Below are 23,914 nucleotides of genomic sequence, written 5' to 3'. Positions count from 1 at the left end.
ATTCCTTTAGAATTATCTCGTTACTTACTTTGTCCATTAGGGATTTCCCGCTTATTATGCGCATGAATCTCATGTCAATTGCGTTAATTTTACTCTTATCTTAGTTACGGAAATTTCCTATTTTAAGTAACAATTTAATTTACTTTCAAAAATTCCCTGTTCCAATTCAGGATAACATTTTATTTTCAACATTTTCTATAATAATTTAAAAATGTAGTAACTACCCTTTTATAAAGTGTACGAAAGGCAAGTTTTAAATTCTGGAAAATGTTCATTTTTGAAGAAAATAATATTTTTTTTTTTTAATTCTGATTTCGAACAAGGAAGTATCAAAAGGATCGTTTTCCGAATTCCCTTTGAATAAAGCAGAATTAAAATTGTTTTCTCAAACTTTTTGTTGCATGTCGAAAATTAGTTATTCCAAGATAAAATTATAATTCTTTATTAAATTCTGTATTTTAAAGTCAAAAATCTAACACTGATTAAAATTAGAATAAATATTAACACTGACTACTGCGATCTAATTTGGAAGCTTTCAATTATTCAAATAATGACTGAGATTTATATATCTTTTGACCTCTTTTTTCCACAATATTTATTTTCAATTTTATTAAAGTTCTATGGGCAAAAATAACTGCAACTGGGAAATTTATTTCACTGAATGAAAAATTGAAAAGAAAATGTATATCTCTGAAATCTGGAGGAATCAGAAAATATAAAAGAAGGAAATTTCCATATGTAATATTTGTAGAAGAATATACATGTATACTATAAGCTTTCTTCGAGAGCTGCAATTCTTAAGAAACTTCTGCTGCATTAGTTACATTTGTTCCACTCCATTCCATCACTGAAAGTTCCAGCAGGGTGGGTATTATAAACGGTAGAATAACTCGCAATTTCAGGGTGACAGGAAGTCGCTGCGACGCCATTTTGAATTCGTGAGACTAATGCTAACTCAACTCCAAATTAAACTACATTCTTATCAAACTTTCAACTCGTTAGAGGCATTCAATAGAACAGAACCACCCAATCAGAAAATAATTCAATTTAGATGTATCTTATAGATTAATCTTAATCTAATCAATTAGTTCCTGATAGAAAGCTCTCCCTTCAATTTTAATTCAATCTGGTTTTAATTAAAATTCCTAATTCTTTTTCCATTCATTTTTATTTAAATGCTGCTTATAATGCATTCTTCTTAAAAGGAAGACTTAACCAAAAACATGAATTTACAAAAAAGGAATAATATTTTAGAAAAGACAAGCTTTCAAGAATAATTATAAATGTTAAGCCACATAAATGAATTTTCAACTCAAAAAGATAAATTTTTAACAAAAAATGAATTAATCTAATTTTCAGTAAAAAAAGAATTTTCAAACAAAAAAGAAACGAAGTTTCAACAAAATATTTTTTTAGTTCAACCAAAGCAATGCATTTTCAACTCAACAATTTTTTATAAAAAAAAAACGAATTTTCAACAAAATACTTATTTTTAACCGAAAGCAGTGCATTTACAATTTCAGTTGAAAAAATTAATTTTCAACAGAAAAAAACAACAGTTTTTTAAACATAATAGTTCAATTTTCAACTAAAAAAGAGAAATTTTCAAGAACAAAACAAAAATTTTCAACAAAATCGATCAATTTTCAAACATTTTCAAACCAGAAGTATAATATTCTATAAAAAAAAAACGACTTTTCAAAAAAATATATCAATTTTCAACTAAAACAGACGAATTTTCAGTCAAAGAAATGATTTCACAATCAAGGAAATGAATTTTTAACCAACAAGAATAATTTTCAACCATAGAGAAGAATCTTCAATGAATAAAATAAATACTTAACAAAGTAATTCAACTTTTAACCAAGCAGTTGAATTTTTAACCAAAAAATTTGCATTTTTAATCAAAAACAGTTGAATTCAACAAACAAATTGACATTTTTCTGCAACTTTGAATAGACATTTTAGTGCTACCTAGCGGCAAGCAAACTCTTCTATTTTCTGTTGATAAGCAGACAACATTTTTGGTAAAAATTGTGTTTAAAAAAATAATTTTCAATTCGAGGATGTTATCGAGTTGCATTTCATAAGCAAACATATAACTTAAATGCTATCGGTACACTTACATGGTCACTCAATCGATACTGGAACCGGTTTGTCTCTGGCAAAAAAGGATTATTATTAAAGAAAGAAGAAATAAGGTAGTACGTCACGCGACTATAAATCGACTTATAGAAATCGGTTTGTGAGCATGAAAACTCATAAACTCTCGGCTTTCACAGGATTATCTTGCCATTTTTTGTCCCTCGTGTAAAACAAATCATTGAACTGACCTGGTTCAGAAACGAGAAAACCTCTTTAGTCTATGAAGTCACAGTACTAATATAACAATCATATTAAAATTAATAAAAATGTTATTATAAATCTAAATAAATTAATGTGGAGAGGCCATTGTAAATTTGATGAATGCTAAAGTTGCCTACAAAATTAGAAGGCAGACTTGATTTTAATGAAATTTAAATAATAAAGTATAAAGAATAAAGTATAAAGAATAGAAAACAAAAGGAACTTTCGAGTCGACTATTCAGGGAACTGTGCTCTTTTAATTAGCTGATTTTAATTAGCTCTTTTAATTAGCATTTTACAACTTATATACCTTGATTATAGCCGGGTATTATAACCCGAAAGGCCATGAGCAAAATTGCTTTCAAGAAAAAAAGTATTATAAAGTAGAGAAATAATTCACATGCTTTTATGGAGGTATTATCTGAAATTATTAAAATAATTAATTATAACCCACTTTCCAATATCCGCTTTGAATCGAAAAGAGGCAGCTAATAAAACAATATAAAAGATTGTTAAAAAAGAGATTTTTTAGTTGGACTGACCAATTTTTCATTTTCCCTTGATCGTCATAAATTTTTCTTTCAGGTATGGGTATTTTTCAACGAAAGTTTATTTTATACTGAGGAAGACGATTTTTTAACAAAATAAAATAAATTTTCACAAGAAAGGATAAATTTTGGGATAAAAATGTCTCTTTAATAAAAATAAAAAATTTATAATAAACAGTTTTATATTCAACAAAAAAAGAATATTCAGACAAGGTAAAAAATTCATCCAAATAATGTTGAATTTTCATATGAAAAAGACGAATGTTCCAACAGAACATTTGAGTTTGTAAAGCAATAATATGAATTTTAAACTACAATAAGTGATGAATCTTTAATAAAAAAGTGAATTGTTAACCATATAATTAAATGTTCACGTAAAGAAGACACATTTTCAATTACACATGGAATAGTTAAAACTTAAGGTACAGAAATCTTTTTTCAAACCAAAAGGTTGCATTTTTAACCAAAAAAGATGTCGATTTTACGATAAGAGATGAATTTTTACACAAAAACAACGAATTTTCAACGAAAGATTGTAATTTTTAAGAAAAAAAATTTTTTCAGACAAGAAAAAAATGTCATCCAAAATATTGAGATTTCATGCCAAAAAGACGAATTTTCTACAGTAAAGTCAAACTTCGCAACCAAAAATATTAATATCCAACCAAATAATTGAATTTTCAACAAAATAGTTCAACTCGTACCTGAAGGAATTAATTTTTAGCCAAAGATGAAATAGTTAAATTTCCAGGCAAAGAAATAGATTTTCATCTTTTGGATCAGAACGAAAACACAAATTTTGAAATACATAGTTAAATTTTCTACAAGGTGTTTAAACTCTGACTCAATGAAATTTATTTTGATCTAAAACGATGAATCTTCAAATGATAAATTATTTCATCTAAGAACAAAAACAAATAAATCATTAGATCTCACATGTAATAGTTAAATTTTCATTTTTTTTAACCAAAAACTTACATTTTTAACAAAAAAAGATGAAATTTCTAGACTACAAAATTAATTGGAACCAAAAAAGCGAATTTTCACTAGAAAATTTAGTTTTCAACCAAGAAGGATCTTTCAATCAATAAAGAAAAAATGTCATCTAAAATGTTCAACTTTCATGCCTAGACAACGAATTTTCTACAAAGCAGTTGAGTTTTTTTAAAGACAAAATACGATATTTTAATCAAATAGTTGAGTTTTCCATCAAAAAGGATTATTTTGTTCACTATATAGTTGAATTTTCAACAGAAAAAAATAAAATAAAATTAACTTCAACATTAGTTTATCAAGAATTCCCTGACTCATTCAAATTTTCTCTGGAATTCGCTGATATTCCCTGACCAGTAGCAAACTCTCTATAGATGCTACTTTAGTTTCTCCCAGTTCAGATGCTTTCAGTGGTATTCCCATCATTTCGATTGGTTGATCCCAAATTTATATCACAGAAATAAATTGTAATTTATTTAGCAAAAATGATTGAAACTAATTGCGATATATTGAAAAGAGGATAATAATTAATAGAAGAGAGGGTTTAGACTAAAACATTAGGGGTGTTTAATCGAGCGGTAATTCAAAGCCAAAAGCGAATCGGAACCGGCTTAACCATCTGCAGAATTAACGCCAGTTATTTACTGCGGACTATAGAACTCCTGTACGTATACAATGGCGAATAATAGGTATCAGTGGTATTTACATAAATCTCGAATTTCATTAGTTAATGGCAGATATATAATGCCCGAGTTGTATAAACGTATAAATTCTGAACCAACCAGAACAATATGGGCAAATGACGTTGCAAAACGCAGGTGAAATGATATTAACTTCAAACTACATCCAAGCGAATAGCGATTCGTTATCATTATTTCACTTATTATTACTGACTAGGTTGTAGTGTTGAACATCACGCGAAGAATGACAGTCATTAGTGCCATTTCATATGTCATTATCTCGTTAGCTTCTCCTTCTACTTCCTCCAAATCGAGGTCCAATACTTTCCTTATTATTTATAGTCAATCTCACAATGCTCGTTAAAAAATATGTTTTCAAAGTGGAAATTAATGAGTAAACCATAAACGTGTCGAAGGTGCATTGAGTAATTATTACTTTAATCATTTTATTGCAAACTCACTTTGAACTTGAGTATGTTCGCTCTCTTGGTCAATGTCAAAACTGAAAAATAATTGAATTCCTTTCAATATTCGTACAGCTCAATATGTACAAAAATATTGTAGAATTTTGTTTTAGTATCAAAAAAATTGAATTTTCAAATCAAACCAATTTGTGGAATACTGAACATAAAAAGGTGAATTCTCAACAACAACAACAAAATGTAGTAGTTAATATTTTAACTACAAAAGATGAGATTTCTACATAGATAAGAATTTAAAAAAAATTCAAATAAAGACTAATTTTCTACTAAAAAAGATAAATTTTTAAACTTTGATGAAATTCATAAGAATTTGACCTTATATAATAAAACAAAAATTAAAACAAATAAAAAAAGTTTATAGAATTGAGTAAAATAAGAGTGAGAAGAATTTAAGTGAACTGGAAAAAAGTTAAAAAGAATACGAATTAAATAAAATTTGAAGAATTTCAGTAAAATTTAAGGGGAACGAAAAGAATTACATGGAATACACAAAAATCAGACAAATTAACCAAATTCAGGAGCATTCTAATGAAGTACGCATGAGATTAAAAAATCCAATATTCCATTGATTTCAGTAAAATTCGAGGGAACTTAGAAGAATTCACTGGAACTCGATGAAATTCATGTAAAATCAAGGGAAAGTGACAAAGATTTTGATAAAAATACAAAGGGAATTTCCAAGAATTCAAGGTGAATTCACAGGAATGAAGGAATTTAGAAGAATTCAATCAAATAAAATATAAACAAAAATTAAAATTTAGAGCTCTTAAAAGTATTTTTACGGAAACATTTCAAGCAGATTGTGAAATTGTGAAGGGGAATGGGATTCATGGTCGTCCAGGGAATAAATTTCATCATTTTAGTGGATATAGAACACGTTCCGTTGAATTAATCTAAGCCAGGTGTATTAATTAAAATTTATCTCTGACATGATAACTTTGATTAATGAAACAATTCAAATAATATTTTAGTAAAGTTGTTAATATCAGATAATTAATGAATATTTAATCAATTTGACAGATAGTCACTTTTGAAATGGTTTATAGTTTGAATTATTTTCTACTTCCATACCGGCTAAATTAGAGGCTTCGTAATTAAAAGAGCGGAAAGTTTTTTAATTGGAGATTTACGAGTTTATTTTTTTAATTTTTTTAAAGGAATTTTCGTGGACTAGATTTCAATTAAATTCTATTTTGTAATCACAAATAAATTGAACGTGTTCTATAATAATAATAATGAGGATAAAAGTATATGCTTCTAATTTAAGTAACTAGACGTAATTGAAGTAAATAAGCAGACCTTTTCAAGTAAAACACAATTCATCGATTCAATAAATTACATCCTTAAACTTTTTAAATTGAGTTGAATCGGTCAATTAGGCTGACTACATATTCAATTGGTTCAATCATGCCAGAAGTTTAATTGACTAGTAACTATAGATAGAGAAATTCTCCATGTTGAATCTTATTGCATAAACTCGTTTGGAGACTTGTTTTCCATATACGAAATCAAGTTGAAGGAGTTTTAATAAATATTTTTCCACTAATTCATCTGTCTGCAATATTGTCAATTATTTTAAAATCTGTTTTTACTGTTCAGCCTTCCTTCCCGCAGAAATATGGTGGATACTTTTTATATTCCAATTCCTAATGGTCTATTCAGAGAAAAAAGTAAATTGGATAAGTTAAATCTCAGTATTTGAAATTGTATAGGGAAACTGTTAAAAACAGTTGAAATATGATTTTACTACAGAAATCAAAATTTGATGTCAGTAAAGTCAATTAGGGAAAATATATACAAATTCGTTAGTGATTTCGATTACTAATCAATGAGTAAACTTTTCTTGTCGATTTTTTTTATATAAAACTGTGGACCTGAAGTGGAATTTTTTTCAACGTGAATAAAGTGAGGTTAGATAGATTGGGTGTACAAATAATTCTAGTTTTTCTATTTTGAAGCAATAAATTATAAACACGCTATGTTGGTGGAAGCGACGTAGCTTATTTGCAAGTTTTACAATATTACCTTCTCATTGTTTCAATAAAGCTGAAAATTATACACAGTCGCCTTCTTTCATTAAACTTTTCTATTAGTCACGCTTCCTATTTCTATATAACCTTCTTTTGATTAATATACAAGGGCCTAAATAAGTTCATATATTTCACTAACCAATTACACTACTGTCGGATAACGTAGTACCACTAACCGGGTGACCTAATAAAAATTAGTCTTGACTTTGAGACGTGATAGCGCCGCCGAGAATATAGATAAAAATATTTGTAAGCTGTTGAAAGGTTTACTAAATTTTGCATTAAATGAGCCCTAGTTGAATTAATCTGGCCTTATTAATATTGAATCATCACATGCTAAATTTATGAATTTGATATTTTACAAAAGTGACCTGTCCACTCACCAATTTTCCATTTTTCCTTAAAAAAGTTTGTTTCTCAATTTATTTTGAACACTTTTAGTGACAAGAATATTTCAGAATTTTATAATATGTCAAATAGCTGAGTTTTCAACTCAAAAGGATCATTCTTAAACAAAAAACAAAAGAATTAAATTTTCAGATAAAACAATTAATTTTCAACAAAGAAAAAATTGAATGTTTAACAAAATAGCTAAATTTCCAACTAAAGTGATGAATCTTCGATACAAAAAAATGAATTCTCAAAAAAAAATTAATAGTAGATATTTCCACCCAAAAATATATTAATTTTCAATCAAAACCAGTTGAATTATATAAAAAATACGCATTATCAACAAAAGAAATCAATTTTCATATGAAAAGGATAAATTTGCAAGCGAAAGTGGAAGTCAAATTTTCAGTTACAAAAAGTAATTTTCTAGACAAAAAAATAATATTCAAACAAAGAAATGAATTTTGAACAAAAAACAGAACAGTTATATTTTAAGTAAAAAAATTGTAATAAAGTCAAATTAATTTTCAAAGAAATACTTCAATTTTCAACCAAACAGATACATTTTCAATCGAGGAGATTAAATTTCTATCGAAAGAGATTCATTTTTCACGAAAAACGGATTAGTTAAATTTTTAGTTAAACGAATGAATTTTTAAATAAAATTATGAGGCTTCAAAAAAAAATTTTCCTAATTAAACGTTAAATCTTCATGTTTAAAGATTAAATTTCTACCAAAAAAAGAGAATAATTTTCAACGAACTACTTCGACTTTCAACTAAATAGTGAAATTTTCAACCAAAAAAGACAAATTCTCTGCGAAAATGTAATAGTTGATATTTAAACTAGAAGAATTTTACTTTTGAACCAAAAACAGTCCAATTCAACTAAACAGGACTAATTAAAAAATAATAATTGAATTTTCAAACTAAAAAGTCGAATATTTCTAACGAAACAATTGATTTTTCATTCAAAAAGAAAGACTTTTTCGCAAAATTGTTGAATTTTAAAACAGAATAATAATCTTTCGAAGTCAAGTCTAATTTTTAATAGATCACTCACTTAGTGATCCGATACTATCTGTTAGAGTAGCGTTGTCGTTTTCCTCTATTGAATTAGTCAATTTCTACTAATCTTTAGTAGCTTTTTAAAAAATTGAATTCAATTTTAAAGCCTCAAACTCCAAAAGAATAATGGCTAAATCTTCATTTCAAAAATGTAACAAAAATTATAAATTGTAAAAACAACCTTGAAGTTTTACAGATTCGCCGATTCCTCTATAGCGAAATTGTAAACTTCAAAATTGATTTTTTTCAATGAATGGATTACAATATTTTTAAATGAGCCAGTAGAAAATAAGCGTATCACGACAAGTTCTAAATTTAATTTCGATTCACTAAAACTTATAAAATTCCACAATTGAATTAGTAACTTTCCACTAATCTTTAGTGGCTCACTTTTTTTAAAATTCAATTCCATTCTACAGCTATAAACTATGCTTGAAAAACCCTCCAGTTTGAACTGTGAAAGAAATTATAAATTATAAATTATAAATTGCAAATTGTAAAAACACGCCTGATGTTTGACAGAATGACACTTTCTCTTTCGAAACTGTAAAGTTTACAATCCATTTTTAACAGGGAATGGATTGCAATATTTTTAAATGAGCCGGTAGACAAATAAACATATCATGACAACAAGTTCGCAATTTGGTGGCGATTTGTGAAAACTTCTAAAATAAAAAGCCACACTACTTTGCGACATGGCATCACTTCCATATATTGGTTTCGCTGCAATGGAGAACTGTTGTGTAAAAGTGTTTGTGTCTGTGGATTGAAGTATCGACGTTGCTGCGAAAAACGTCATTTTTCTTTGCTGAGAAATCCAAACTTGCTTCGCCATCTCGTTAAAAGTTGGCCTCGTGAATTTACTCCAGTGGAAATATTATTTAGATGGTTTCCTAACTCGGAAAGTATCTACCCCCCCCCCCACTTTCACCCTTTTCAACTTGTTCGCCAACCCCACCAATCGAAGTTCGTCCACTCTTCTTCCGCAGACTTCGACTCTTGTTTTACATTCAAGCTGAAGTTCGCTCTTAGGTAAATACATTTTATAATCGAGTTTGAAAGGTTAAAATTGTCGGCAATGACGAATCCTATTACTGAGGGCAAGGGATGCACTTCGGTTCCGTCTTGTAGATCGAGGAAGACGATGAAGAGAAAATATAGTTAAATATCAAAGAATATCATGTGGATCGTAAAATACACGTTCTCAATATAAAAACCTTTCAGAATTCAGGAGTTAAGTCAAAAATTAACGCTAAGAACGATTTTATTGCATAATTTTTTTATTTTTAAATTAAAAAAAGAGGGAAGTACTTTCGATCTATTCCTTAGCTCTATGGAATCGTGAAAAGAAAAGACAAAACGAAGAATTGAATGATTACGAATGTTTGTAAACTATACATTTGTTAAATTAGAAGTAAAATTATTTTTATTTTAAATCATTCCAGGTTAATAATTGTTCATAGGAACCTCAGCTAGAAACTTCATAATTATATCAATAGCTGCGAAATTAAATTAATTTAAATTTCAAATATGTAATATTGTCAAATTGTGTAATTTTAATTACAAATATTTTTTTTTATGGATCAATTACAATTGAAAATTTCAAATTCGAAATTTAGCGGGATGACAAAAAATGCCGATAAATGAAATTGTCGAAATTATAAAATATCCGATACTATAAAATTGCCGACACAGGGAAATTATTGAATTATGAAATTCCCGCACCTAAAACGTCAAAAAATTGTTTGGATACAAAATAAATAATAAAATAAAAAATATAGTCATCAAATCAAAGTATTATTTAACAATTTCATAATTTTTTAGAATAGGGAATTTTTATTATTCGTGAATTTTCTTATGGTTAACAATTTTGCAGTTTCGGAAATTCTATAATGTCGGAAATTTTAATTCAGCAATTTTTTATTATCGAGAATTTTCTATTTTGTTAATATCATAAACCTCTCAAAATTTAATTTGTAGAGATTGTCCTTAAAAATTCATCTCTTTTGATAGAAATTGCATATTTTTTATTAAAACGCTAATGTTTGATTGAAAATTAATCTGCTCTGTTTGAGGATTCTACTTCTTGGTTGAAACTACTTTAACTACTATATTTTTAGCTAAAATTTTATATTTTTTAGTTAAAAATGCAACTGTTTGGTTAAAAAATATTATTTTGTTGTTGTTGAGACTCAAACTTTTTGTTTAAAAATTCATTTATTTTGTTGAAGAATCGATTTTCTGTGATAAAAATTAATTTCTTAAAACTGCAACTTTAACTATTACACTTTTTGTTACAAATTTACCATTTTCAGTTGCAAATTAAACCTTTTGGTTAAAAATTTATGTACTTGGTTGAAAATTCATCTTTTTGTTCGACAGCTCAACTACTTCGTTAAAAGTAAAAACCAATTATAGTTCAATTTCTAATAATGGAACTACAGTTCAATTTAAGAAATAAACAATTGATTTATATTTACAGTTGATCAAATCAAAACGCTTTTTATCGAAAATTTTCAAGTGATATTTCAACTGAATTGATAGATTTATCTTCTAAAAATTTGTAAATTTTCCTTTCTAGTAATAAATTTATCAAATCATTTCATGAATTAAACAAAACAAATTAGTTCAAGTCAATGAAACACAGTTCCGAAATTTGACGCTTACGCCCTTATGACCCGGGACCCTTTAAATAAATTAAGGTTTGAATATTTTATAAGTATGAGAGAGAGAGAGGGGGGGAGGGAGGGAGAGAGAGGGAGAGAGAGAGAGAGAGGTGTTCCTCAGCATTATTAAATAATAATCCAATATTGAAAAACCGATCGTTCAAGAATCTGAAGAATTTTAATTTACCCAGAGCTTAAAACTCGAGAACACTTCACCTCGTAAAATATGCCCTATCAAAGACCTAATTAAGTTCAGTCACAGGAACCTCAGCTACAAACTTCAAAATTGTATTAGTAGCTTCGAAATTAAATTAACTTAAATTTCCAAATTTTAATAGCCGGAATTATCTGGTATAATTTAATTACGCCAGATATTGAAAGCACATCACTGAGAACACAATCGAAAGCAATTAAATTGCAAATTATTTTCGTTAACGTAATTTCTAATTAAAATTCTGAGCGCTCGGTTCCGTACAATAGTGTAGTAAAAAAAGAAAGAATAAACTGAGCCATGAAGTTTAATTAAAAAATGTGACGTTTTCCGTGAACATTACAAATAAAGTATAGAGAAAAATTGCATGGCATGTCAAATATTTTTAAATTAAAAATATTTTACGCTTGGAGCTGCAAGCACCTCCTTTACTAAAATATATTTCTATGGAATTTAATAATATTTTATGTTGGTAGTGGTTTTTATTAAAATGTATTGCATATTTTTAATTATTTTTCGCTTTCAATCAATTTTATCGAGATATCACAAATAATTTACGCTTTTCTCGTGTTTGATGTGAAATTTCAATTTCCTCGTGCCCAGTCACTCGAGATTTAACATCGTGGCCAAATCCTGCGAAAGTGAATTCGAAAGCGTCATGGCAAAATCGCGATTCGCACGTGGTGCGTACTCTAGTATTTCACGCTCTGTTGATTTCCTAAGACACCTTCTCCTTTTACTAAAATAACTTATTTCCATGCTTTATGCATTCGTTACTACTAATTTCAAATCAACTTTATCTCGAATCAATCTGAACACTTTCGAACACGAATTTGTTCCGTGATACCGATTTCTATATCGGAAAAAAATTTCCAGCGGAAACATGAATCAGACATATTATTATATTGATGATTATAAATTGTTTTCTATACAAATAAAAACAGTTTCGTTTTTCATTGCGAAAATCTATCGCCAATTTCCATCGGATTACTACATGCACAAGCAGCGCCATCTATCTTTTTACACGATTTCAATTAAATTAATCCACCCACCTACACGAAAAAAAGTTTTTCAATCGGTTGTAAATTTTCCTCTAGAAAAGTGTTTCGTTATCCTATAAAATTAGGTTGATTTTACTTAGCACCGTTTTAGCTTTCCCCCCTTCAAACGCAACACTTACTTTAATAAAAATTTACCTTATGTGTTTTATCAAATAAACTCCTTTTAAGTGGACTCACCTGAAACAGAAATAAAATAAAATGCTAAACTTTGCACATGAATTCAGTTTTTATTTTGAAGGTACGTAACTTTCATTTTATAACTTCCAATTCAACTTTTTTTTTAATTTCAAATTTATTTTGTTTATTTCAAACAGAAAAATTACTTGTTGATTTTATAACTAATTTGTTGAATTTTCAACCTAAAAAAATGAAATTTTAACCAAATGTTTAACTTTTTACACAAAAAAGATATATCATAACGAAAAAGTTTAACTTTTAGCCAAGTTATTGAATTCTTTATAAAACAATTGAATTTCAACAAAAGAAACGAATTTTCAATCAAATATTACAATTTCCAACAATAAAACTAAGAAAATTCCACCGAAAACAGTTAAATTTTCAATCAAATAGTTGTATTTCCAATTAAATAGTTGAAATTTAAAGCAAAAGAAACTAAGTTTCAACAAAAAAGTTATACTTTAAAAAATGAAATGGCAACCAAATAGTCGATATTTTATAACAAAAATATTAAACTTCAACAAACAGCAGTTGAATTTAAAAAAGTTAAATTTGCAAGTCAAAAAGAAGACTTTTTTAGAAGACAATTGAATTTCCAAGCCGAACATCACTAAATAACAAAAAAAGAATTTTCAACAAAATAGTCAAATTTTCAACCAGAGATGAATCAATGAAGACAAAAAATGCATTGAAATTGAAAAAAGATTAATTTTCAACCAAAGAGTTGCATTTTTATAAGATAAATTTGAAAACTAAAAAGGTGCATTTTCAAAAAAATAGTAGGATAATCAGCCATGAAAGATTTCGGTTAAACTTTCAATACCACATTATGAATTTTCGACAAAAACCTGAAAAAATAACACAAAAAATATAACATTAAAATTATTTTACCCTGATTGACAACATTACTATCCCATACTAGTTATATTTCAAAATTCCCTAATTGTTTTCCGGTACATACTTTTAATTTTCCCTGAACATCAATATTCAAAGATCAGAATCTTAATGCTGTAACATTTTTACATACAATCTTTTAAAAACAGATATAAAAAAATGTATTTATTTACATAAACAGGATACCCTCTCATTCATAAGTTGATTTTTTGCAAATAAAACTTTCTTTTATATTTCAATCAAAAGCGATTAATTTTTTTATTAATGATTGCGGAGAATAAAAAAATAACATTGCAAATTCGAAATCACTCATATCTTTCACAATCGTCAATTTAACGCCATACGCGGGTGCACGAGCTACACACTTTCTCTTTAGCAACCATTAATTGCATTCTTGATTTAGTATTCACACAATAAAAAAAATCAGCAGAAGAGAAATTGATTCAGTAAATCTGGTTCATAAGAAAATAAAATAATTTTCTTTACTCTCGAAGTTGAATATTATCATTATTTCCATATATAGGATCACCATAGGATCACCGTTCTTGTTTTTGTTAAAAATTTTAAATGCAGCTTACGTACAAGTAACAAGCTTTTCTTCCGAAAGGTAATTAGAGTAATTAAGGCCGAGGTGGTAATTAAGCAAGGGCAAAAATCTTAAATCGTTCTTCAAGGATTTGTGTAATGTTGGATGTTAATGTATGACGGCGAATAAATCAATTTCATGTCGGACATTGAAATAGCTTTACAGTTATTCTTCAATTAAATTCCGGACAATTGAAATATTTCTTAGTTATTGGAAATAATGAAAGTTATTCGTATCGTAGAAATATAGAGCACAATGCTTTTTAATTTGAAAAATTAAGTTATTTCTCAATTAGAAAAAAATTCGGGACGCTTATCCTGCCGTACAAACTAAAAAGATACGTAAATGACATTGCTGCTTAGAGTGATTCTCTTAAACTTGGCAATGAAAAAGTCGACGTAAGCGGCAATATCACTTATGTATCTTTTTAGTTTGTACGGCAGTACATCAATCCGGCATGGAAAAATAAAGGAATCAAACTCGTTTTATGTAAAAATATTAAATAGAACTTCCGCGGTGTATGTTCAAGACAATATCGATATTGCCGCTTTGCATTTTTCCTCTGCAAAAATCGGTTTTCTGCGCCAGTGAATCCAATTTCGATTTAAATAACTTTACAATCAAATATTTTTTCTATGCTCGCAATTTATTTCCTGGGGAAAAAATTTCGAGTTATAGATGTACGTTAATATTTGTGAGGATTTATTGATTTATGTAGGCCACTCACTACTGGACTGGACATTTTAATAGTCAACCTTTCTTTGCGGGAGTGAAAAGTTCTAATTTTTTAAAATTTTAATTTCAGAGCCTTGAATTTATGACCCTGCAATTTTCAAAGGAGCATCAAATTGCTTTTTTTTAATACGGAAAGAACAGAATCTCTCAATTTGAATTTCGCGCCACCAAATTGACAAATTTGCAGGGTGAAATTTGAATTGCAAACTTTTTTGTGTCCGATTTTAAATTTTCAGTCAGTAGTTTAAGAAAAGAAAGCTTACCAATAACATATTTCTAGTCTCTAATTAGATATATAAAACGGACTAAAGATTTTTTAAAAGATTTTACAGCTAAATAATGATTTTGTTTTCAAATTCAATAAATCGTCATACAAGTAAATCCCATTATCTCATATCTCCCTTCTATACTATTCTCTTCCACGAGTTTGTAACACGAAATTTATGGCACGTTGAGTAAATTCAGTTCTGCTTTGAAACTTTGAATTGTATTAAGATTCGCGACCTTTGCGGCACTGTTATCTCTCTCTCTCTCTTTCTCTCTGCTTGGTTGTCGAGAAGTACAAGAGGAAAGCATGTAGCTATTCTATCTTTACAACTTCGTAATAGCGTGTCCGGAATTGCAGGAAATTACATGTAGCCCCCTCAACCCTTTAGACCCGCCCCATGAGTACCCTCTTCAAATGCCTAACCCCTCCCGTTTATGCAGCACGATAGCGTCATAGCAATGTCAGGATTCTAAGTTTATTTTCCTTATGTCGGCCCAGAAAACAAGCCTCCTTCGAGGAATCAGCTCATAAAACTGGACAAAGGGATCAATATAGAATTGTGCAACAACCCTTTTTTCTTCATTTAAAAAACGCCTCACAAGTAATGGCACCTTGTTTGTGGCAAACGTGTAATTAATGAGAATAATGTTCGCTAAGGTCATAAAGAGGATTCGCCGGATAGTTTTGTACTCATTCCGTTTCACAAAACGAGAGAAAAATGCATCGCAGCAGTGGTCATTAAATGAGTTACAAGTTACAATTTTATTAAGTGTACTGCGAGAGTAATGAGCCTTCTTGAAAGTAGAATTCTGAAGAGAGAATACTGTTTCGAGAAGGGAATATTTTGTAGAATGCTCATTATATTTTTTCGCTGCCAATATTTATCGTCTACAATCTAAATTTAAGTCAAGATTTTACCGATGACATTAATCAAGCCTGCTTTTACTGAAAAATCAGTGCTTTCTACTGATAAAATAGACGTTTTAACAAATGTGTCAGTCAATAGTGATGATGACAACAAATAGTCATTTGAAATGACTGGTTTTCAGTCAATAGAAATGACTAATTAAAACACTGAAAGTTAGGGATAAAATCAATTAAAATTACTGATTTCATTACTGAATGTTACTGGTTATACCATTCAAAATTACTTCTCCCTCAGTGGACGTTAATGATTAGATCAATCAATCATTACATTTTTCTTAAGAATTTATCTTTTTTTGGTTAAAAACGTACATATTTCCCTACAAATTCGTCTTCATTGGTTAAACTTAACTGTTTTTCACTGAGAATTGATCTTTTTTTGCTAAAAATAGAATTATTTATTTGAAAGATTAATTTTGTTGTTAAAAATTAAACATTACAAAAAAATCATCCTTTATGCTTGAAAATTTGTCTTTTTGGGTTGAACATTAAACTATTTTGGCCGAAAATTGAACTATTTGGTTGAAAATTTAAGTATTTTTTTTAAACTTTGTTTTTGGTTGTTGATGTTGAACTTTTTTGTGGAAAAGTCTTATTTATTGTTGAAAACTTAAACTATATGGCATAAAAGGCGTGTTTTTGTCTCTAAAATTCAAACATTCAGTTGGAAATTCACTTTTTTGTTATAAATTTATATTTTCGGATTGACAATACGACTCTTGTGGAATTCATATTTTTCTGTTGAAAAGTTGACTGACGACAAAGGTAAGAAGCTACCTAAATGTGATTCCTGTTCATTGTTTTACTACTTGGTTGAAAGTTGAACCACGCTGTTAAAAATTCATCTCTCTGGTTGAAAATGTAAATATTTTATTACGAAGTTCAGACTTTTTGGTTGCAAATTCAATTTTTTCGTTGAAAATTTATCTTTTTGGATTGAAAATTCAACAATTTAGTTGCAATTTTTGTCTTACTCAGCTGAAAAATTTGTCTTGGTTGAAATTTGATCTCTTTGGCTCTAAAATGCCTCGCCGATAAAACAGGGGTCACTTTGGCGCCATTGCACCAAAGGAAAAAGCAACAGCTGCAAGAAAAAAAAAAGAAAAAGATACCAGCTGCACTCTTGGTTTCTTGGTTGCTTTAAAACTTCATCAGGGTTGCTTTTAAAGTGCCTCCTGATGCAGAAAGGATTTAAATCTTGTGCAATCCTTTTGCGAGGACTTAATGCCTTTCTGTATCCAGGAGCTCAATTATGAACAAGAAAAAGAGAAAAAAGAGAGATAATTTAACAGTTAGTAAAAATGCTTGTGAGTGTATGAAGTGTAAAATATTAAGTAATCGCCTCTTTGGATTCTTGAGTCCTTCTTTCTTTTCCAGTAAGACACTGAATAAAATATTTCTCTAGAAGGAATGATAACTTATCCAACGGTTGGACCCGACTAATAAATTATAACGATAGATAAATAAAAATAGAAGAAAAATTAGACTTACTGAATTCGCTTTTCAACTTGTTACTTCATCGTTAAATTACCACGATTCTTTGAGGAGCGGATATTAGATGTGCATTTTTTCAGCAGGTTACATACTCGTAATTATAATTATATCGCACCAATTAATTTAATTAGAGTCATGTCTTTCTAATAAGGAAAACTCGAAATTATTGTTCACACAATTTAGCGGATAAGGAATTTAAAGGATTACACAAGAGTAGAAAATGCAAAATGTTAAATTAACAACTAGACTTTCACAAAAAGCTCGACATTTCGTGAAGGTTTCATAAAATGCATACGATGTGAAAGCCAACAAATAAAACATTATTCATTAAATTAAAAGTCATATAAAGTTTTTTTTACTTTCGAGAGTAACTCTTGCAGAACAGGAAACGTTGGAAATAATTGCTGAAAGTGCAGTTTGTATAATAGATATCATAAATGAAAATTTAATTTGAATTAACGTTTTTAACAAAAAAAATCTTATAAATGGAATAAAATTTTACATTATGATTTAAAAATGTCAAATTTTCAACAAAACAGTTGAATCACCGTCGAAAAGATTACTAACTAAGAAAATAGTTATATTTTCAAAAAAGTAATTAGATTGTAAGCAAAATAGATTAAACTTCAACAGCAGACAGTTGCGTTTTCAACCAAATAATTGAATTTTTTAGAATACAGTTGAATTTCCAACAGAAAAAAGATGAATTTTCAATCCAAAAGGACACATTTTCTATCCAAATAGACGAATGTTAATTATAACAGTTGGATTTTCGGCGAATAATTAAATGTTCAGCAGAATAGTTGAATTTTAAAACAAAGACAAATTTTCAAGCAAGAAGATTTATTTTCGTCCAAAAATAGGAATTTTAAACAAAATTGATGATTTTCTAATCAAACAGTTGAATTTTCAACTAAACAACACCAATTTTCAATCGAAACTAGAAAAAATAAACTTCTAGTATAAACTTTCAAGCAAGAAAATGAATTTTTAATTGAATTCAGATGAATCATTAACCAAAAAGTATGACATCTTAATTAAATTGTTGAATTTTTAAGCAAATAATAAAATTATTAACTAAAAATAGACTTATCAGGAGGAGTCATCTGCAGAAAAAGAAATATAAATAGAAAGCAAATGAATCCCGTGTAGAAATAGCCCGGTTTGACCCGACCAGAAGAAGGTTTCTGGCCAGAATCTGACCGGGTGAAACCGGGATACTATTTTGTTAATTGCCGGACCGGAATCTGACCGAGTTCCCACCGGGACCCAGTCGGGCCAAAATTGGTGCATAATAGAAGTATCATAACCTTAAAAATATCTTAAGAAATATCAACAAACTACTGCTTTAAATTGGTCGTTTGTAAATATCTGATAGGCGAAAGACCAATTTTTTGTGTTTAAGGGGTTTTTTTGTCAATTATGAAAGAAAAATTAAACTAAGTTTTATTATATGGTTTCCCACTTTTGGTTCTGCGGTTCCCAGACTTGCCGTGACAGCGAAATTGTTGACCAACTTCTTTTTTATTTTCAAACATAGTTTCCCAGTGAAATTATACTTCATTTTTTTGTGATATGATTTTTGCTTATTTTTTATGTATTTATATATTATAATGAATATGCAAAAAATGTAACAAGAAGAGAACTAACTTTTTCCGAACGAGGTTTTGAATTAGGTTATCATGATTGCACGTAATAAAGATTCGGCGACTTCCGGAGTCTTTAATGCTAGAAACGGAGTAAAACGTCGGAGGACGCCAGGTTATCCGTTAAGAAATTTGTTAAATTTCACAAAATTGTATCCAATTTTCTGGAGGAAGCGGATATTTTTAAAGATAAGTGAATTATTTTGTTAATAAGTAAGCATTGTTAATATTCTTAAACCTTAATGTTAAATCAATTTTCTTAACCGGTTTCATAGGTCAGGATGTCACGTGAAACCCCTGAAATTCATTTTATCTCATGTAAAAAAACCTATGCAAACTAAGTTACGCTTAAGGTAAACTTGTTATGCAATTTCTTACAGAAACTTAAGAATCATAACCTATATTTTAGTACTTACATTGAATCAATGTTTGTAGTTAATATATTTATTATTATTAATGCAGTGCTTAAATTGAAATTCCAACATCTTTTTACAGGTGGAAATACGTGCTGACAAGATTCTTATCTCTACCAGTTGGTAGAATATGTTCGCTGTGGTAAAAAGGCTCCAGTAAAATGCGATCGAGGAGCCCAGTCAAAAACCGGTCGGATTCCGACCGGGTTACCCTATTTGTATCCGGGATCTGATCGGGTAACCCGGCCGGGAGCCGACCAGCGCAGCGTGACGAAACCAACCAGAATCCGACCGGGCAGTCTGACTAGATTCCGGATACAAGCAGGGCAACCCTGCCGGAATCCGGCCCGAACCCGCTCATAATTTCTACACGGGATTACTAACAAGAATATTATATCAGAGTAGCCGCAAAACTTTATTTTTAAAATCCTTAATTTTTCCCTGACAATTAATAATCCTAACACAGAATGTTGTTTACTAGTGATAAAATATATACATATCAAGAACTCAAAATCTATTATCCCTGCCAGTTATTTAAAGTGTCTCTTATAGGAATTCCCAGACTTTTGCAAGATTTTTTTTAAATCCCTGATTTTTCTCTAACAAATACAATTCCCAACTTTTCCCTGATTTACAGGTTAATCCTGAGAGACGGCCACACTGAAAAAAGAACGAATTAGTTTTGTTTTTTTAAATAATTAAAGACTTATTTTGAGGCGGTAGAAAAATCAACCCCTAAACAATTAAAAATCGAGATTGGCGAGCCTGTAAAAGTTTTAGCACCAACGACAAAATGTAACGGTCTCAGTGTATTGCGAAATTAGATGAACTTTTTTACGCGCCCTAAGTAAAACGACCTCGTAAAGCTCGCCTCGTAGTGTAATGTGTATCGCTGTTATGCAGTTAATGACATAACCGTAGCAGTATATTACCAGTGATACGACGACGTGCAGAATCTACAGAACATGCGTACAGGCGAATACATGATTTAGGAAGTGAATCACTTAAAAATTTCAATTTTTCAATTTTAAAATACATGGAAAATTCGGGATGGTCACTCAAAACTCGTGATGAAATTCCTGGTTACTTAAATTTTCATCTTCAAGTCTTCACAACTAATCAATTTATGTTTTTAAATGTATTTCCCCCGGTTCTTTCCCGGATCGCAACAAACTTCCCCCTTCATTGAGAATTAAAGGTTACAAAAAATTCTTATTCCAAAACTTTTTATTTAATCGTTTAATAATGGAAAAGTTATATAATGGAAATCGTATCTCAGGAGGTTTAATTCTAAGGACTTTAAATAACATTTCACAATGAATTTGAAAAAAATATTCTTTTTAACATTAACAGTTTCATAACTCCCGCATAAATTTGTTTTTGAAGAAAAACGTACCGCAAAGATTTTCAGAAAATCCTTCCAGGAATAAAAAGAGCCCTACAACATTAAGAATAAATAAGAATTGCAATGTTTACCTAAAGAGAAAGAAAAACATTTTTTGTAGATAATTATAGTTAAATAAACTGTTTTTTCATTAAATACATAATAAGGAATATTTTACTTAATTTTATTAAATAAAAAAAAAGCTAACACCTCCTTCCTTACATTACCCTCCTCCTCACTGAGTGATCCACACCTACTCCTAAATGGTTAAATGGTATAATAATAATGATAATAATAATAATTTTTAACAATTCTTATTTTCTAAGAGAAAAAACGATAAAAAGGGGAAGCTTTTCAAGAACAGGGAAAAATAGGTATTATTTGAAAAATTAAAAATTAGAAAGAAAGAGAATAGAGCAAACAGTGTGCAATCTATGACTAAATTAAATATATTGGCTTTCCTTACTCGATAAATATTTTTATAGATATTTACTGTTAAATTGAAACTAACCATTATTCCAAATTTCCAGTCGAGGTAAAAATTCCCCGTCATTTTCCGGCTTACTGACCACCCTGGATAGTGTTCAATCTCAAATTAAAAGTCTTTAAAGTTTAGTAGTTCTGATGGTTACTCTCTAAATCAGAATTAGTGAAATAAGTTAATTTTATTGATGTCATTTAGTAAAAATATTAACAAATGGTGAAATTTTCTTGATTGTTTTTGCTGGAAAATGATGGATGTGGATAGTGAACGACTCAAAGTGTGTCAGATGTGCTGATGTGTTTTGACAGAATTTCGTACTGTTTACGTTAGCGCATACATTAAAGGGATTATTTTTAACTTGAATAAAGTTTGGTAAAATAGATTAGGTGTGTAAATAATTCTATTTTTTCCGTTTTAAAGCAACAGCTTGTAAGTACGTTATGTAGGTGGAGGTCACGTAGTTTATTTACCAGTATCAGATGCTGCACTATCATTGTTTCAATAAGTTGAAAATTTTACACAACCGCATTCTTTTATTAAACTTTGCTATTCGTCACGCTTCTCATTTATATAAGCTTTTTTAATTAATAGATACAGTCTTAAATAATTGCATGTTTTTTTTCACTAGCAAATAGTATTTTTGCAATATCGAATTATGTGTCCATTTTCTGTCAATCTTTAATGTACAATTTCAAATATATATTTGAAATTAAAACTTTCGTAATTACAATTTCGAACAATTTAAACTTTAAACCCGACATTTTTAAATGTATCAATTACACAATTTACCACACAATAATTGTCTAATTCTCGAAGTTTAATCTGTTCCATTTATATGAGTAGAATCGATTAAATTTTTAATTTACTTATAATCTCTTAAGAATTTTGCAATCTAAAGATTAATAATAGTTAATTCTCAACCAATTCTCAATTAAAAAAGATTAAGCTTCAATGAGAAACAGTTGCATTTTCTTCCAAACAGTGTTATTTTTAACAAGAAAATAATTTTTTAACTTAACAGTTGCATTTGCAACCAAAAAGTTGAATTTGAAGGGAAAATAAACCAATTTTCAACAAAAACAGAAATTCTTATTAAGAAATTTAATAGTTTGTATTAAAAGAACAATTTTATCATTAACAAAATAGTACGATTTTCAACCAAGGAGATGAATTTTCAAACAAAGAAGGCAAAATTTCTCATCTATTATCCTTGACAGTTTTCAAAAGACCTGATTTTTTCCTGATTTCTAAGGGTTTTAGGGCCAAGTTACGCATCTTTTTAGCTTAGACGGAAGTTTAGATCAGAGGGGTTCTTTGAAATGACGGCGTGCTCAAACGGGTGCAATAATATGAGGGCTAATTAATAAAATTTCACCGAAGCACCGGGATATAATCGAGTTTCATTAGCGACGAACGATATCTCGTTCCCTTGTGGAGATTAAAGCAAAATTAATCTGTTTCTGGTGGGTGAGGTAAGGGGTTTTTGGTTATTGAGGTGGTATCCACTATCGCTACCACTCGACAAATCCTCATCTTAATTAGAAGTAAAAACGATCATTCCTACGATCCATGTAATTGGTTCAGTCGTGGTGGCTCATTGGCAAGCCAATTAAACGATTCCCTTAATCCCTCGATAATCTGACAAACGGAGGCTCTACCTCTTGCAAAACCTTGCCCCATTTTAATTTATGCTTACTGGTTAATTTATTTGTAATCTATCGCCGAAATGAAATTTTCTAGAATATTTTGAAGCAGGATCATAACAAGGAATCATATATACAGACTTCACAGCCCAAATTATCGAATTAAATTTGCATTTTTATTTTCAAATCTGAGATATGAATCTTTAACCAAAAAAGTTGATTTGATATAAAAAACATGAATTGTCAACCAAATAGTAGAATTTTCTACAGCAAAAAAAAACGAATTTTTAACAAAGTAGTTAAATTTGCAACTAAAGAGAAGGATTTTCAATTTAAACTAATCTTTAACTGAAAAATTAATTTTAAACCAAACAGTGCCATTTAAAATCAAATAGTTTAACTCTTCACGGAGAAAAATAGATATTGAAAAGCATATATTAAAAACTTTGAAATTTAACCATAATATATAGATATTACGGCATACTATCTAATATTTTCTATTCACCATACAAAATATTAAAGGGCAATATCTGTTTATATTGGAAGTATAAAATATGTGATATTAACAGTTAATATCTATGATATTAAAAAAGCTAAATTTTTTCGGAGCAAGGTCACTAACGTGTGGCGTGGCGACAAAAGATTTTGTCTGTATCTTGAGCTTTCATCATGGGTATTGTGGTTTTTCTTATATCTATTGCACTATAAGTTTTAGTGGAAAATGGATTAAATGTTTTTGGATATGTTATAATTTTCTCAAGAAAATGAGGACTCAGCTACAGGCATCTTTCA

General features: G+C 29.1%; 1 protein-coding gene across 6 annotated transcripts in view; it reads right to left on the bottom strand.

Moving 5' to 3' along the window:
• LOC117174097 (TOX high mobility group box family member 3-like) overlaps positions 1-23,914 on the bottom strand; it is a 142,855-nt gene that overhangs the window by 56,359 nt on the left and 62,582 nt on the right. For 5 of the 6 annotated variants that reach the window (XM_033362831.1, XM_033362833.1, XM_033362836.1 and 2 more), the window contains one exon: positions 12,610-12,651. The exons of the other annotated variant lie outside the window; for it this stretch is intronic. In XM_033362831.1, coding sequence (XP_033218722.1) covers positions 12,610-12,651 — 42 coding nt within the window. The remainder of the gene's footprint in view (positions 1-12,609; positions 12,652-23,914) is intronic. 6 annotated transcript variants of the gene reach the window in all.

The sequence above is a fragment of the Belonocnema kinseyi genome, chromosome 6 (assembly GCF_010883055.1).
Source record: "Belonocnema kinseyi isolate 2016_QV_RU_SX_M_011 chromosome 6, B_treatae_v1, whole genome shotgun sequence".
Lineage (NCBI taxonomy): Eukaryota > Metazoa > Arthropoda > Insecta > Hymenoptera > Cynipidae > Belonocnema > Belonocnema kinseyi.
Note: the sequence above shows the minus strand (reverse complement) of the source record. Positions and strands in the feature narration are given on the sequence as shown.